The following is a 16,869-nucleotide window of genomic DNA, read 5'->3' on the forward strand; positions in this document are numbered from 1 at the left end:
CTGGAACAAATTAAGCTCCTATGTAGAGGTACCACTGTATTCCTTCTTTATTAATTTGGGTGGAGAGAAATGTGCAAACACAGCGTTGTATTTTCAGGGCAGTGCAAACCGGGCAGTCACTCTCTGAATGGGTTGGAGATCTGTGAATCCTGCCCACTGGGCCACTTCCAGCCCAGTTACGGCGCAAGGGAGTGTCTCATCTGTCCTGATGAGACGTCCACTGTCACCAGGGGAGCAGTGGACGACACAGAGTGTGGAGGTGACAGCCAGCCTTTGAAAAGCAGTCAAAATATAAGGACAAATATAATTTTGCACTTCACGCCTGCTTCTCTTCCACAGTACCGTGCTCTGCCGGTCACTTCTCCCGCACTGGCCTGGTTCCCTGCTACGCGTGTCCCAGAGATTACTACCAGCCGGATCATGGACGCTCTTATTGCCTGTCCTGCCCTTTCTATGGAACCACCACGGTTACCGGGGCAACCACTATCCAGCATTGTTCAAGTATGTGGCCAAAAGCAGTTGTAGAATTTACCCTTTTTTTTCTTCTTTGATTATTTGATTAAAACTATTTTCCCAAAACAACATATTTCACATTTTTATCTAAATCACATTTCTTAACCAGTTCATCTCTTTTTGATAGGGAAGACTTTTTTTTTTTCAACAAAGACATTCCAACTGGAGATTGATTTGACAGATACCCTTCTTACTCGCACAGTTTTTTAAAGTTCATTGAGGACTCAAATGGAACATTATTATAATTGTCACGTTTCTCACAAACATTTTAAAATTAAAATTGTGCTTGAGACTCCTCCTACCAGAGCTTTTTTCAAACCATTCGTAGTATGAAAGCATACGTGACATCGGTGTACTTTGAACATGTATATATTCTTCGTCAACTGAAGTGATATTGACCGCTTCTTCTTCATTCCTTTGAGCTGGTTCCAAACTATTGCAATGTTCCACATTCTCTAATGTGACAATTTCTTTCTATCATCATCGCTTTGACATTCAGATGTATTTCCTTTAGAAATAATTTGAATATCTTCCTTTTTTTTTTAGGTTTTGGTTCCAGCTTTCTTCCTAAAGAGGAGAGTATGACTCCCGCACCCGAGGTCGAGGTCATTGAAGACTATCAAGCTAGTAGCCAGGTTTACCAGTAGCTAACTTGTTTTTTTTTCTATCTGTGGTGTGAAGTGTGTTTAATTCCAAACTGTTTGAGCAGGTTTTCCACGAGTGTTTCCTAAATCCCTGTCAGAATAAGGGAACGTGCGAAGAGGTCGGAGCTGGATATGTCTGTACGTGTATGCCTGGATTTACAGGTAAACATATTGGGAGATACGGGAGAACATTCTCAAAACAATGCGTATTACTAAGTGAAATTGGAATTTAAGAAGTATTTTGTTAAAGGTGCAAAGTGTGAGGTGGATGTAGATGAGTGTGACTCGGCTCCCTGCCAGAATGGAGGCTTATGTAAGGACGGCATGGGAGAATTCCAGTGTCAGTGCAAGGCAGGATTTTTAGGTAAGACATTTTTTTCATGTTAGAGGGATAAAAAAAACCTGTTTATGAAAAAAAAATCCAGTGGGGCTGGATCATATGGTTCTATAAAATGTATTGGAAACGTTTTCTAATCTAACTAATTGAAATGTCCTATGTTAGATAATGAGGATATTATACTCCTCAAATTATGAGTGACATTTTAAAAATTCTATAGGGGATCTCATTTCGTTAGAAACGCTGTCATTTCTTCATGGCAACTCAATGACAATTCACATTGAACTTTCCACTTTGTCTCAGGCTCTTTGTGTGAGGCAGAGGTGAATGAATGTCTCTCGTCGCCTTGCCTAAATGGAGGTGTGTGTGTGGACAAGGTCAACAGATTCACATGCAGTTGTGCCAATGGCTTCACAGGTAAGAGAGGTATTATTTACATCTTTATTTCTGAAAAAGAAGGTAATACTCTGTTTTGTGTTTTTTGATTTGCCCCACGTCTCTAGGACCTCGCTGTGAACTGGAGATCAACGAGTGTCTTTCCAATCCGTGTGAGAACGGCGGCGTGTGTGAGGACATGATGGGAGGTTACACTTGCAACTGTGTCGTGGGCTTCTCAGGGGACCGCTGCGAGGTCGACGTGGATGAATGCACAAGTGGCCCCTGTCTTAATGGAGCCTCTTGTCTTGACGGTGTGAATGATTTCAGGTGATGTAGTACATTTGATATTGGTACATTATTTGTGTACTGAGTGGAATATTGACAGTTTGGAGAATAAGACACAAACTAGGGGTGGAAAGTTGGGGAGATTTGCCTTTCAGTACTTTCCTAGATTGCAGCCTATGTTGGAAACGTTACTGTAAAAATGGAATTAGTTACAGTTCCGATCAGTTACTTCATTTAAAAAATTATTGCGTCACCCCCCAGATTACTGACATTTAAAAGTAGTGCAATACTCTAAAAGTAAATATCTTGTCACAATTTACCATAATTACTCACATTAAAGCCAACCCCTTAAAACTGAATAAAGATAGGCAAAATAATTAAAGAAATAAAGGAAAATGTGTGCACCAACCTGGGGAAGCAATGAAGCCTTCATATTTCTTGGATTGTGCAATCTTCAGAGCTTGCAACCTAACAGCTGAGACACTCCATATCAATTTTTGTCTTTTGTCTTCTAAGCCTTGAAAAATTCCCTCTTGATGTTTAAATGTTTGACATTTTTCGTTTTTTTTCTCCAGGCACGGTGAATTGCAAAAATCATTTTACTGATAAAAGACCAAAATTCAGCGTTATTTTACCGTGAATTCTGCGGTCACATGTGCCCCATTGATATTAATTTATGTGTGTGTGTCTTTGGTCGTTTGATGCATTTATCTTTTGGTTGCTGGCGGCAGGAGTGTTGAATGTGACTTCATAAGTGAATGATCAGCTACCAGTTTGCAGTAGACCTAATGATTGCTGATGGGCTTTCAAAAAGTAATTGAGTAACGCACCTTGTCGTAATGACAGCTGAGTTACATAATTTTGATCACTAACGTGTTGCAGTACTCGATGCTGAGAATGGTATTTGCGTTCCAAGAACGCGTTGCAAAGGAACGCATTAATCCCAACAGTGAGTACAGCAAATAATTAAAAGGAAAACTGTTCGCAAAAAGATACATTTAAACCACTAACTTTCCACCATTTTAAGGCTTACATATACCGCTAATGCTAGAAATGTAGTACTGATGCTACCAATAATTCTGGGGACAACAAATGGGAACACTAAAGATCAGTGAACCTAAAATTTGAGTATTTTGTAAACCAAATGCACCCATTAGAGGACATCACTCGTGACTGTGATCATCGTTGACGAGAAAAAAATTTCATTCACAGGTGTGAGTGTGTGGAGGGTTTCACGGGTCAACTTTGCGAAGTAGATGTGGACGAGTGTGATCCCAACCCCTGTGTGAACGGGGCAAGCTGCCTAGATGGTCTCGGATCCTTCACTTGCCGCTGCCTTCCTGGGTTCAACGGAACCAGGTGTGAGACAGGTACTATAGGACAGGTTATGCACACAGTTTTTGATGACAATGCCAGAATAACACCCAGGAAGGACGCTTTGAAATTGATAAAGAATCAACCAATTTACTGTATGTCCAAAGCTTTATTCACTTTGTTCCTTCCCTCCTAGAAATGTCTTCCGCCTTCAACCTCGATTTTGAGGTGTCAGGTATCCACGGTTACGTGCTAATGGATGGAGTCATGCCGTCACTTCTGGAGATCACGTGCACCTTCTGGATGAAGTCATCGGACACCACCAATTACGGCACACCTATCTCTTACGCTGTGGAGGGCAGCGACAACGCTTTTCTTCTCATTGACTACAATGGGTCAGTAATAAACTTAATGCAATGTGGGTCTCATACTGGGATGCCCAGGTTCTCGTTTACAATAATTTATTAATAAGATTTATTCAGAATTAATGCAGTATATATGTATACAGGGTTCCCGCAGAACCTTGAAAAGTCTTAAAAGGCATTGAATTCATCATTCTAAAAATAAGGCCCTAGTTAGCATTAAAATGTCTTATTTATGTAAACACTTTATTAAGATTTTTATATTTATTTGTACTAAAAAGATTTAATAACATTTATCAATTATCTTTTTAATAATTCACCAATTTACTTTGGTGGCAACATGCCATGACCACAATAATTGAACAATCAAAATAGTGTTGTGGTCTCAATCGGGCTTTTTAGAGCAGACGCTTGTCTTAGGTGTACCCGCAATACACATAGCAACTTTGAACAGAGACGTTTACTTTGGACCATGGCAAAGTGTACATTTAATAAAAAGTGGATGTCCGACGAATATTTTTCGCCATGGCTAAAAGCTGTGCAAAGTATTGTGTACAAGGCACAGTGTATTGTGTGCAAGACTTATTTGTGTTTTTTTGTTTTGTTTGCTTAAATTGTGTTTTTTGTTGACTTTGTCTTGAATTTGATTTCAAGAGTATTAAAAAGTCTTAAAAAGTCTTGAATTTAACTTGCCTCAGGCTGTAGGAAAAAAAAACATACTAAACTCTTTCTTACCTTAGCCTGAAGTTAAAACCCAAATATAGTCGTAATTTACATTTATTAACTCCCCTCCATAACAATTTCTGATGCCGTCCATGCAGGTGGGTGCTTTACGTGAACGGTAAGGAGCGAATTACTGACTGTCCGGCAGTGAATACTGGCAACTGGTACCATATCGGAGTGTCCTGGAGAAGCTGGGACGGTGACTGGAGGATCTACATCAACGGCAATCCCTCAGATGGAGGCAAAGGCCTGTCAGTCGGAACCAGTATCCCAGGTGTAGTGCTATCCTCTGCCCGCTCAATTCACATGTCGCCGTTGTATTTATGGTGTACAAGTTCAAAGCCCTCTGTCGGAATTGCCAAAAACCCACAGATTTTGATGCGGCCCCCTTAAATAATGCCAACAGATTTGTTCAATCTATAATTATACCTGAAAATATGGTCTGCAGGCTAATAAATATTATTTAAAATACATTTCACACTTTCAAACCAAATAGAAATTTGTTCTGCATTTGTACTCCTCACTATACACCACCCTAAACTTAACTACTCCAAAACATGCACAATCAATTTAAAAAATATATCAAAATGCTTCCTCAGACCAACTGTATAATTGTCCCAATGAGAAAACTGTTTTTGATGACATTTTGTCTCATAGTGATTGTCTCATCTCATCTCATTAGCCGTATCGCTTATCCTCATTGGGGTCACGGGGGGGCTGGAGCCCATACCAGCCATCTCCGGGCAGTGGGCAGGGGACACCCTGAACTGGTTGCCTGCCAATCGCAGGGCACACAGGGACAGACAACTCATTCGCTCATTCACACCTAGGGACAATTTGGACCGGCCAATTCACCTGAAATGCATGTTTTTGGAACGTGGGAGGAAACCGGAGTGCCCGGAGGAAACCCACGCAAGCACGGGGAGAACATACAAACTCCGCACAGGAAGTCTGGAGCTGGATTTGAACCCACGACAGGTTCCCATGACATGAACTGTGCCGCCGTGCTGCCTCATAGTGATTGTGAAAAGTGCAAATAGCCGAAGACATGTTCAGCAGAAATAGTTTTAGTGAAAATAATCGCCCCTTCCCCAAAACTCTTCAGATCAATTTCAGAGTGTTTTCTGTTTAAATGAAAAACCTGAACTGATATTAAAAATAAAGCCCTACGCCTGATGTGCAATATGATAATGACAGAATAGTAATAACTTGTAGGGTTTTTGGCTGCTCTCTAAAAGTGATGGTAGAGAAGGAAGTGAGGGTTTAAACACATAACAGCTGGTAGATTCTGCCAACAAAAATGGTTTCTTAATAAATACTGATCCATGAATATGACTAGAGTGTAAAAATGTGTTTCTTTGATATGATTGATAACTGCTGAGACTTTTTGTCTTGTAGGTGGAGGGGCGCTAGTATTGGGCCAGGACCAAGACCAAAGAGGCGAAGGTTTCAACCCTGTGGAATCCTTTGTTGGTTCCATCAGCCAGCTCAACATCTGGGATCGCGTCCTAACACAACAGCAGGTACGGATAGAATCGCATCACTATATTTTTCAGTACAGTACAGTGCAGGTCATTTGGATTTCACTTCAAAGTTTTTTTTTTTATTCTAATGATTATTAATTTGCGATGTGTTTTAATGTTGACCTTGGTTCAAGATTTTGAAGTGCTATGCTACTGTGTAGATCAAGGTCCTCGCAAGCAGCTGCCCCTCATCCCATGTCAGTCACAGAGGGAATGTTCTTGCCTGGCCAGATTTCCTCAATGGTGGCCTGGGTCGAGTCAAAGTGAACCTCAGCAGTGTTTTCTGTGTTGGTAAGCTTGTGACTGGTCCATCCCAGTGTACGCTTAAGATGGTTGTTCAGTCAAGAGACGGTTGCAATCTTTTTTTGTTTTATTCGTTCAGACTGTCCACAACTAGAGAATGCTGTGCCACACCTCCACGCCTCAACGGTGGAGGTGAGTCCAGGCACACATGTTCACCTGTCTTGTGATCCTGGCTTCTACCTGGTTGGGGAGCCAATTGTCCAGTGCCAAAATAAAGGAGAGTGGAGCCACCCTCTTCCCAGTTGTGAACGTAAAGAAAAGCATTTCTGGAGTGAGCTGTAACTTTATGCACTATGATCCAATTTTAGTCTCCTGCTGTTTCCCTTCATGAACAGGAGTAACCTGCGGGCCTCCTCGCCCCCTGGATAACGGCGAATTTCAGAGTGAAGACTTTCACGCCGGCGGCTCGGTCGTTTACCAATGCCACAGAGGATTCTACCTGCTAGGAGATGCCAAGTTGCACTGCTCTAACAGTGGAAAGTGGGGAGGAAATCCACCAGCATGTCTCGGTACCTTATGCCGCATTACGTTTTGTCCACACTGATAGAATCGGACAATGTGTTACTGATATGTCATTTTGTGTGTGAAATTGAGATGTTGACGAGTGCGCCCTGGGATCAGACTGCGACAGTCATGCACGCTGTCTGAACACAGATGGTTCCTACACATGCACTTGTATTCCTCCTTACAGTGGCGATGGCAAAAACTGCACAGGTAAATTAAAATGAAAAATGGCAGAAGTGCAAACTACCCACACAAGCATTCTTTTTTTTTTGGTGAGGGAAAAATTGCAAATTTGAACTTATCTGTGGTTGTTTGGACAGAGCCGGTCAAGTGTAATCAGCCAAGGGAACCGGATTTTGGTCACAGAGACAGCAGCAACTTCCTGTTGGGCAGTAAAGTGTTCTTCCACTGTGAGAATGGCTACGAATTAATTGGAGCAGCTCAGCTGCAGTGCATGGAAACAGGAAGTTGGGATGCCCCTGTTCCATACTGTAGAGGTGAGAATTGAGTTTGGTTTACAGGCACAAAATTTACTTAGATCTGATGTGTAATTTTTCTGTGTGTGGGTAACAGCCCAGTCATGCCCAACGCCATCGGTTCCTGAGAATTCTATAATGACAGGAAACAACTTCACCTACGGAAGCAAGGTGACTTTCAGGTACCCCTTAACACTATGTTGTATTTTCCCTCCACAAACCGCGCCGTTCGGTTTTTGATTTGCTACTCTTTATTTGCTACTGTTTAGTTGTTTATTTCCACCAAAGGGCAATAAAAAACTAACGTTATTAAAAGCTTTGAGATGATTTCTAAATCATGACATACATGTTTTAATTTTGCTTGCAGCTGTATGAAAGGTTTCCTCCCCCCAATCCCGTACGAGTTCAAGTGTCTTTCTAGTCTGAGGTGGAGTGGGACACCCCCAGTTTGCCATCCAGTGTCCTGCGGGGGACCACCCATTGTCAGAAACGCTTACTACACCCTGACCACAAACACGTACAAGTCAATTGTTCACTACTCTTGCGCAGAAGGCTACAGGTAAAAAACGTTTTGACATTGACATTGCAACAAAGACGCAAATGAGAAAACACAAAGCTGTAAAAATGTATTGCGAAATATAACAAAATAACACTGTCTCAATATAATCAGGATCAATAACGGCATTCTTGCGTTTACCGCAAGTCTAAAGTTTGTAATAATGCTCCTGCTATATTTATTTTTATTATGTATTGCTAACAACCTCTATATCAGCAGGTTGTTGTAGCATTTTGTGTTTATTTGAGGCCTCTGCCTATACTCATTTCATATTTTCTGTAGCAAGCGATTTTGCTCTGATGAATGTTTTTGGGATGAAATAAAGTGTGTTTGTTTGCTCCCTATTGAGGTTTAGGTGACAGTTTGTCACAAATCACCACTTGGCCCCTTTGCCTCTGAGCAAGCCATTTGAGTGACAGGACCTCACTTTGGATTTTCATGTGACAGGAAATTATTAACCTTTTAATTCAATGACAAACTTCTGTCTTTCTATGTATAAAAGACCACAGGGCCCCGAGGTAGTGGTTTGTGAAGATACAGGTGAGTGGAGCCAGCCATATCCCCGCTGTGTCAACATCCTATGTGGTGACCCGCCATCCCTGAGAGACGCTGTGACTCAAGGAGAAAACTTTGAACTTGGGAACAAAGTGCACTATGTCTGCAAGGACGGGTAAGCTCTTCAGGATTCCCCCTCCAAAAATGACTAAAATCTTTCTTAAAGCTGGAGCAAAAAAGTTTCTTAATGATAGCTGATTTCTCGTTTTTCAATACTTAGTTCTTCAACTTTATATTTGTCATATTCCCCTATTTTCGTTGCATTTATTTAATGCACATAATAATTATTTTGATATATTACTATGTTGTTGTTTTTTTGCAATGTTTTAATTATTTAGTAATTTCTGCATTCTTTCATTCCACTGTTAAGGTTTAACACAAAGAATCATTAGTGTGAGTTATTTTGTGTCCAAAAATCATGTAAATTGAGTCACAAAACATAATTTGAAAGGAAGGAATGTTTTGCTGCAATCTGGTGGCATCATGGTGCATACTACACTATGTGGAAGAAAGTAAAAGAGCCTCATTTGGACAAAAATAGCGCTTTTTCACCATCTTCCAGCATTTATAGGCAACTATAAAGAGAGTAAGACTGGACCCTCAAGGGGAAAATCCATTTTTGGGCAGTACAAAAAGACCCTCAAATCGATGTATCAATTTATGTCCACGTGGAAAGTGGGGCCTGCTTTGCCAGATTCCCAAATAAAACTCTTCGCCTTTGCTCCTTTTGACAGCTACACTATGATTGGCTCAGAGACCAGGGAGTGTCTTCCAAACGGTCAGTGGAGCGACAGCTCTGCTCAATGTGTGCCTCTGTCCTGCGGACCGCCACCTGCTATCGACCACGCCGAACCCTACGAGAGCCACCAGCTTTTCGGAGACACTGCCAATTACTACTGCACTGATGGCTACACTGCAAGCAACAACTCCAGGATGATTTGCAACGCTCATGGCGTGTGGGCACCGCCCGATGGAGAGGAGGTACCACGTTGCATCGCCAACTTCTGCCTGAGCCCACCGGAACTACCCCACGCTATCTTAGACTCTCTCGGTAAACCAAAATACGCGAGCAACACAGAAGTCAGCTACAAATGTGAGGAGGGCTTTGTGCTCAACACGACAGCAACACTGCGATGCCTTTTGGGAGGGCAGTGGGAACCTCGACCGTACGATATTGGCTGCGTGCCTGTCAGGTGCTCCAAGCCGAAAGGCATCGATCGAGGTTACGTGAGCGGAAGTGATTACAGTTTTGGGGCCGTCGTAGCATACAGCTGCGATAAGGGATTCCTGATTCGAGGGGAAAAGAGGCGGACCTGCAAAGGCAATGGAGAATGGGGTGGAGTTCTGCCTTCCTGCGTTCCTGTATCTTGCTCCTCACCTCCCCCACTGAAGAATGGCTACATTCAGGTCAGCAACAGAGCACACAATGGGTTTCATAAATCATGTCTATCACAAAAAACTGTTATTTAAGCTACTTAGCATGAGTTCATTAAACAAAAGTGAAAGTGTCGTGAAACAGGGCTAGGGAATGTGAGTACTTGAGTGCTATGGTATTTTTATTTTTCGATATCACACCGATCACTGGTTAGTTAAGGAACAGAATTCTTCTTAGAATTCTATCCTTACCGACAATCACTGCTGTATTTACTGAGGGAGACAGGAAAAACAGGTTATATGATGTTCGCAGGAGTTCAAATGTATATCTGAAATGTAAAGCAGGTGTATGCAAGTTTAAGAACCCAGGTGTTGTATTGGTAGTGCTTAAGCAGTCGCAAGGCCCGATTTAGCAAAGTATCAACAACAAGTGAGTCGGTCGCATGTTCACGATAGGCCATGGTACCATCATAAATAGCACAAAGGGTGTCACAACATACATAGTCAGCGGTATGAATTCTTCTTTTTCCTCTCAAAAGGTCCGTGGACGATTCACCTTCAACAGCAAGGTGATCTATGCTTGTAATGCTGGCTACAGACTGGTGGGTCGCCCAGAGCGTGTTTGCCAGGCCAATCGCCAGTGGTCCGACAATGACCCACCCACCTGCGTGATTTTAACTTGTGACCCCCCTCCAAAAATAGCACGTGGAGAATACAAAGGCTCAGACTTCCAGGTGGGTCGGAAGGTGGAGTACTTCTGCGATGATGGCTATGAACTCATTGGCGATCCTGTCTGGACCTGTCTGAAGTATGGACGATGGGACAAGTCGAGACGTCCGCGATGCTCACCCGTCCAGTGTCCCGAACCACAGCTGGAAGAGAAACACTTAGTTCTGAAAGGCCTGGATTTGGAGACCGGAACGGTGGAATTATCTTGCGAGGATGGTTACGTCCTTGAGGGGCCGCAGATCTTCCGCTGTTTACCTTCACATGAATGGAACGGCACCTTTCCAATCTGCAAGCAAGTGTTATGCGGGCCTCTGCCAGATGTGTCGTTTGGTAACCCTTCCTCATCTTTACTGCTTTTTACTGTTAACTCAGTTGTGACCTACAAATGTATGGAAGGCTTCACTTTAAGAAAGGAAGACTCTGTATCATGTTTGTCCAGTGGCAAGTGGAGTAATCCATACCCAGAATGCATTCCGGTCGAGTGTCCTCAGCCTGTGGAGATCTTAAATGGGATTGTTGATGTTCAAGGTCTTATGTACCTCAGCAAGGCAATGTATAGTTGTAAGACCGGGCATCAGTTAGTAGGGAATACAACTCTCCTGTGCGGGGAGAAAGGACTTTGGCTCGGAGGAGTCCCTTCGTGCCGCCCGATAGAATGCTCACCTCCCAAACAGATTGCAAACGGAAAAGTAGTTTTCACCAAACTGCAGTTTGGTCACAGTGTCACCTACTCTTGCCGCCGCGGATACCGCCTTCAAGGCCCGGAAACTGTCGAATGCCTAGCAAGCGGGGAGTGGAGTGTCGAAGCGTCAGCTTGCATGCCAATATCTTGCACCCCACCCCAGCCCATTGACAACGGTTTCGTGGAAGGTCAGGATCACGGCTTTGGCGTGACAATATTCTACAGCTGCTTCCCTGGGTTCCACCTCATTGGCCAGGACCACCTCACATGCGAGGAATTTGGCTGGTCTAGTGCCATTCCTGTCTGCGTGCCCTCCGACTGTGGTCTCCCCCCTCATATTGACTTTGGAGACTATGTCAGGGCCACGGAGATCGGGGGAGGCACTCCCAGGGATCTGAGTTTCCTCCACGGGACCACTGTCGAGTACCAGTGTCACAAAGGTTACGACCTTACCAACCCTACCAAGTTGACGTGTCAGGAAGATGGGAGCTGGAATGGAACGGCACCAACCTGTGTCCCGGCCGAATGCGTGACGCCCCCTAGCCCTGAGCATGGCCGTGTAAACGTGACCGACACATCCCGCGGCAGCATGGTCACGTACACCTGTGAGGAAGGATATGAACTAGATGGGGAGCCAGTCAGGCAGTGCATATCAGGGGAAATGTGGACCAAGGAGGCCCCGGTGTGCCACCCGGTTTCCTGCGGGGACCCGGGGCCTGTCGCTAATGGCACCACACAAGGAGGCCCCTTTGTGTACCCTGAAGTACAGCACTACAAGTGTAATCCGGGCTTTGTCCTCAAGGGCGCTGAACACATCACTTGTCAGGCTGATGGGAAATGGAATGGACAGAAACCACAGTGTGAGTTGGTGACTTGTGGCCTTCCCAAACTCCCTGATGACATAATCTACAAAGCCAAAACAAATTTATATAATGAAGAGATTGAACTCAGTTGCAAGCCTGGTTTCTTTATTAAAGGCAAGTCAGTCAGTGTTTGTCAGTCTGATGGCACTTGGAGTCATGACTCTCCTACTTGCATACCTGCTTACTGTGAAAAGCCCACTCCGATACCGCATGGGCAGATATTGGGCTCGGACTTTGGCTTTGACAGCAAGGTCAAGTACGAATGCGAAGAAGGATATACTTTAAACGGCGATTCGACTCTTCGTTGTCAGTCGGATGGGCTGTGGGACAAACCAGCGCCTAGTTGTGACGTCCTCAGCTGCGACCCACCCCAGGACATAAGCCATGGCTTTCTCAATGGCTCTAGCTTCAACCACAATGACATTGTGGAGTACGTCTGCTTTGAAGGTTACGTGATTGTCGGGGACCCAGTCCTGCGGTGCTCTGCTCAAGGATTCTGGATTGGCGCTGTTCCCCAGTGTCGACCCTGCGTCTGTGCCACCCCGCTTTTGAAATTTGGGGTGGTTCTGGGGCGCAACCGTGCCTGTGGCGACCAAGTTCACTACCAGTGCGATGACGGATACCGGATCTTGGGTCCGACTCACGCTGTGTGCGAGAAAGGAGGGGTGTGGAGCCCTGGTGTGCCTGTTTGCAGCCGCGGAAGGTGCACTGTCGCCCCACCTGCTGTTCCAAATGCAGTCCTGCAGGGCGGCAGCGCCACCTTCCCTGACACTGTTGTATACAGGTGCAGGCCTGGCTACCAGCCTAAGGGGTACCCACACCTCTCCTGTGGGAGAAATGGCACATGGGGTGAGCCAAGGATCAGCTGCCTGCCTATGAACTGTGGAAACCCTCCTTTTGTTGCCCATTCTCAAGTAGAAGGAGAAGTCTACACCTTCCCAAACAGCATCACATACAGGTAATCTCCTGCCAAGGGTTTATCCTAAAGTACTTGTTCAGTGATTACCTGTACATTTATCATTGGGGATACATTCCAGATCCAACTCTATATAACACATACTGTATTTACCAGATAATAAGTCCCTCTGTAGTATAAGTTGCACCAGACAAAATAATACATAATTAAGGAGGAAATAATATATATAAGTCGCACTGGTGTATAAATGTCATTTTAGGGGGGAAAAAACATGCATGTCATCTTGAAAGACAATTTAAAATAAAAGAGAGCAACACTCTCCATTACATGATTGACATGACTGTTAGAAATAAGTAACAATGTAACATATTATTCAGATATCTCTAGGATAAAGAACATGCTTACCAAACTATCAGTTTAACTTCAAATCACTAAATCCAAAGAAATCCTCGTCCTTCGTGTCACAGTAGTGATGCGCCGCTTCCGATTTCCACTTCTACATCGCTTACGTCAGACGTAATTTCCGCTCTTCGGCTGTATATTTCTTCTATTTGCAGCTTGTGATCTGCAGAATATGAATTTCTTTTCGGTGCCATTTCATTTAGTTACTCTCAGTTGTTGTTATAAATAACCGGTGTGTGACAAAACAATGTTGTACAACTTGGTACTGTGGGTAAAAATAGTGTGATGATGATATAAAATATAATGCCTTTTCCTATTTTATCTACATTCTTAGTGGGCTAGTAAATACACAGTGGATTTACGTTTATTATTATTATTATTATTATTATTATTATTATTATTATTACTACTACTACTAATGTGGGAGAACACCGTCAGACATTAATCCAATCTGTAGTGCAGAAAAGGTAGCGGACCACTGATTTTACCAGGCTGCTACTTCATCACAATGAGCACCAGCACACAATCAGACTACAACAATACAGTATTTTCTTATGTAGGAGTGGAGTTCAACTGCAATCAGTAAATAATTGACACCAAAGAGGTTCGTGATATTTGGTATCAGCAGTAGAGACTCAGCAAAACAGCTTCTCCTGTCACCTCAAAATCGTTACTCAGCCCCAATAGTCATAAGGGTGGCATTGAAGCACAATTTTATACATTTGTCTATAAATTGAGCACAATGTGAAAATCTCTTTAGAACCGACAGTGGGTTTATCTGGAATGTATTTTCAATGATTAGGGTGGGTACTTTCCATGTTCTAACACGTTCTTTTCATTCTCAACTTGTAGATGCGAAAATGGATATGAGTTAGAAACACAGACAGCAGCACTATCTTGCCTCAGCGATGGCACATGGTCTAAGCACAGCATCCGTTGTGGCCCCATCCCATGCACTCTACCCACCAATCACTCCATCCCTCACCTGCTTATTACCGGAAAGGACGTCACTCCTGTTGGGAGTACGCTTTCCCTCTCGTGCCACACTGGCTATTACCTGCAAGGCTCAGCGGTCGCTGAATGCCAGGTAGGAAAAAAACAAGTCAATGAAGGGAGTGGTTCCAAGCACACATTCAATCTATTGTGTTCTTGTTTTGTGTCGCAAGGTGGGCGGAAACTGGGCTCCGAGCATCACGTCTGTTTCATGCGAGCCAGTGGTGTGTGAAAATCCACCTGCTCTTGCCAATGGCGTTCGTGAGGGGGACAGGTCTAACTATGGAGATGTTATAATATACTCATGCCTGCCTGGTTTTGAGATTCAGGTGGGTGGTCACCACATTTCATCTTGGAGAGTTGAGATGATTAACCCTTTTTCAGTTGTGATTGATCCATCAAAAGGAGCACAGGCCTGCACTTAACCCATGTTCTAATATTACTTCCATCATATTGCTTTTATCTCCATTTCCAACAGCTGCACTGTAATGTTGAATTATCTATGGCACATGTGTCAAACTCATTTATGTGGCCTGCGAGACAATGCTTAGAGAAGCTCAAGAGAAAAATTAGCTGCATCACGTCACACTTGCTGTTTTAAAGATTGTATGTTCAATGGATCCCTGCGACCCTACTGAGGATAAGCAGTGCAGCTAATGAGATGAGATGAGATGTTCAATGGATGTTGACACAAGCCAGGTGGCACTCGCAAATCACCCACTATAGCTGTATTTGCTGATATAATCTGAGATCATTGAGGAAATCCATCCTCATGTTATTTTTACGTAAAATAAAAGTCACGGATGCGCTGTTTAAGGCAATGTGAAAATACGAAATTAAAAAAAACGCACATGCGTGTCTTTGCAGAGGTTTAAAGAAGCTTTGGCTCCTTTATATAAGCAATATGAAATCTAACAGCAAAGTTCCCATATTAAGGTAAACATTTTCATGAACCAAATAAAAAACACCAGGACTTTTAATTTATTAAATAAATTATTTGAATTAGTTTTTGAATGTATTTTTGTCACTTTCCAGTCTGCATGAGTTACCCCAAATTAGATAAACTGTATTAGAAACATTTTTTTACAATAAACTCTACAAAAGATTGAAACATAGTGAAGGAAAGAATATTGAGGAGAAAATAACCTCAATATTTGTTTTACGTTCAAATCTTACATCCCCAAATCATGATTTAATTGTCAGCCTCTGAAAAGACCCCCAACCCGCCACATAAGTCACACTTTTTATGACATACTTACTAGTTCAGCCCCCATGAGATTGTTTTTTCTGCCCTGTGGTTCCCGAGTTAAAATAAGTTTGACACCACGGATCATTGGGATCAATCCTCAAAATGAGACATGCCTTGCCAATGTGGTTTGAATTACTGTATATTGTATTAGCAACAGGACTGTTTCTTCAACCAATTATATTCATATGAGTTCTCAAGATCAGACTAGCTCATAGAGTTAGCAGTTTTCTGATTAATTGTTGAGAGAGAGTAAAATTTGACAGGTAAAACATTGGCACAAACGACTGACTATATAATATATATAGAATCACAGACTACTATGATGAATTGATTTTGTGTGTTTTTTCCATAAATCTATAGATCAGTATTGACTTTAAATACCATAGTTGATGTTGTAACCCATGGTAAGTTTTTGCAAATATTTCACAAGGTTTTTTTTTTTAATTCGTCATCTTCTGTAATACACAAGCAGTTTCACTCTTAGTCAACCTCGCTGATGTAATGTCCGAGCATCCTGTTACAGAAAGTCACGTGATTTTGCTACACCTCTCATTCTTTCTTTGAGCACACGCAGAGATCTGACAAAATACTTCCTTGACTGTGGGGCTTTTATGTTCTTTTGATCTCTAATGACCTATTGACTTTGTACCAGGAACTGTTTGGAAAAACTGTAATGTATTGATCATAAATAGGCTTTTATTACAAATAGGTTAAAGAGTAGGTCCTTTAATTGCACATCTTGACTTTCACATTTAAAGCTTTATCAAGGTTACAGTGGAAAAAATCAAGCAATTCTCCTCCTAGTGACATCAGATAATTAAACACAGTTTTGACTGGATGAACTACTGCTGCTAAAAGCTTAATGTCAAGTAGTGGAAAGTTTTCCTTTTCTCGGCTGTGAGCAGGTTTCAGTATTAATGCGATGAGTATTCGTGTAGCAAGGATATTCATTCGAGTAAATTGACCGAGGGATGGATATCGAATACAGTGTTTTCTATATATTTTTATGAGACCCTGGTGGGTGGTCAGTCTAGGGTGGTCCGACAGCATGGCCAGAACATAACATTTCCCGACCCAATACTTCAACCCTCCCCACCCGAAAGACAATTTTGTAGATTTAAATCAAACACATCGATCCTGCAAACTTTTAGAGCAAAATCGAGAAACTAAATCCATGATGAATGTGCG

General features: G+C 42.8%; 1 protein-coding gene across 5 annotated transcripts in view; it reads left to right on the forward strand.

The window, feature by feature from the left end:
- svep1 (sushi, von Willebrand factor type A, EGF and pentraxin domain containing 1) overlaps positions 1–16,869 on the forward strand; it is a 60,804-nt gene that overhangs the window by 36,816 nt on the left and 7,119 nt on the right. For all 5 annotated transcript variants that reach the window (XM_088347610.1, XM_088347606.1, XM_088347607.1 and 2 more), the window contains 23 exons: positions 98–259; positions 340–501; positions 1,060–1,148; positions 1,223–1,319; positions 1,408–1,521; positions 1,798–1,911; positions 1,998–2,199; positions 3,370–3,527; positions 3,668–3,866; positions 4,655–4,830; positions 5,955–6,079; positions 6,241–6,370; positions 6,462–6,632; positions 6,718–6,891; positions 6,977–7,096; positions 7,207–7,383; positions 7,460–7,544; positions 7,730–7,921; positions 8,421–8,588; positions 9,208–9,880; positions 10,387–13,079; positions 14,292–14,526; positions 14,606–14,761. In XM_088347610.1, the coding sequence (XP_088203736.1) occupies positions 98–259; positions 340–501; positions 1,060–1,148; positions 1,223–1,319; positions 1,408–1,521; positions 1,798–1,911; positions 1,998–2,199; positions 3,370–3,527; positions 3,668–3,866; positions 4,655–4,830; positions 5,955–6,079; positions 6,241–6,370; positions 6,462–6,632; positions 6,718–6,891; positions 6,977–7,096; positions 7,207–7,383; positions 7,460–7,544; positions 7,730–7,921; positions 8,421–8,588; positions 9,208–9,880; positions 10,387–13,079; positions 14,292–14,526; positions 14,606–14,761 (6,572 nt within the window). The remainder of the gene's footprint in view (positions 1–97; positions 260–339; positions 502–1,059; positions 1,149–1,222; positions 1,320–1,407; positions 1,522–1,797; positions 1,912–1,997; positions 2,200–3,369; positions 3,528–3,667; positions 3,867–4,654; positions 4,831–5,954; positions 6,080–6,240; positions 6,371–6,461; positions 6,633–6,717; positions 6,892–6,976; positions 7,097–7,206; positions 7,384–7,459; positions 7,545–7,729; positions 7,922–8,420; positions 8,589–9,207; positions 9,881–10,386; positions 13,080–14,291; positions 14,527–14,605; positions 14,762–16,869) is intronic.

This window comes from Urocampus carinirostris, chromosome 11 (genome assembly GCF_059441175.1).
Source record: "Urocampus carinirostris isolate Australia breed hairy pipefish chromosome 11, RoL_Ucar_1.0, whole genome shotgun sequence".
Classification (NCBI taxonomy): Eukaryota; Metazoa; Chordata; class Actinopteri; order Syngnathiformes; family Syngnathidae; genus Urocampus; species Urocampus carinirostris.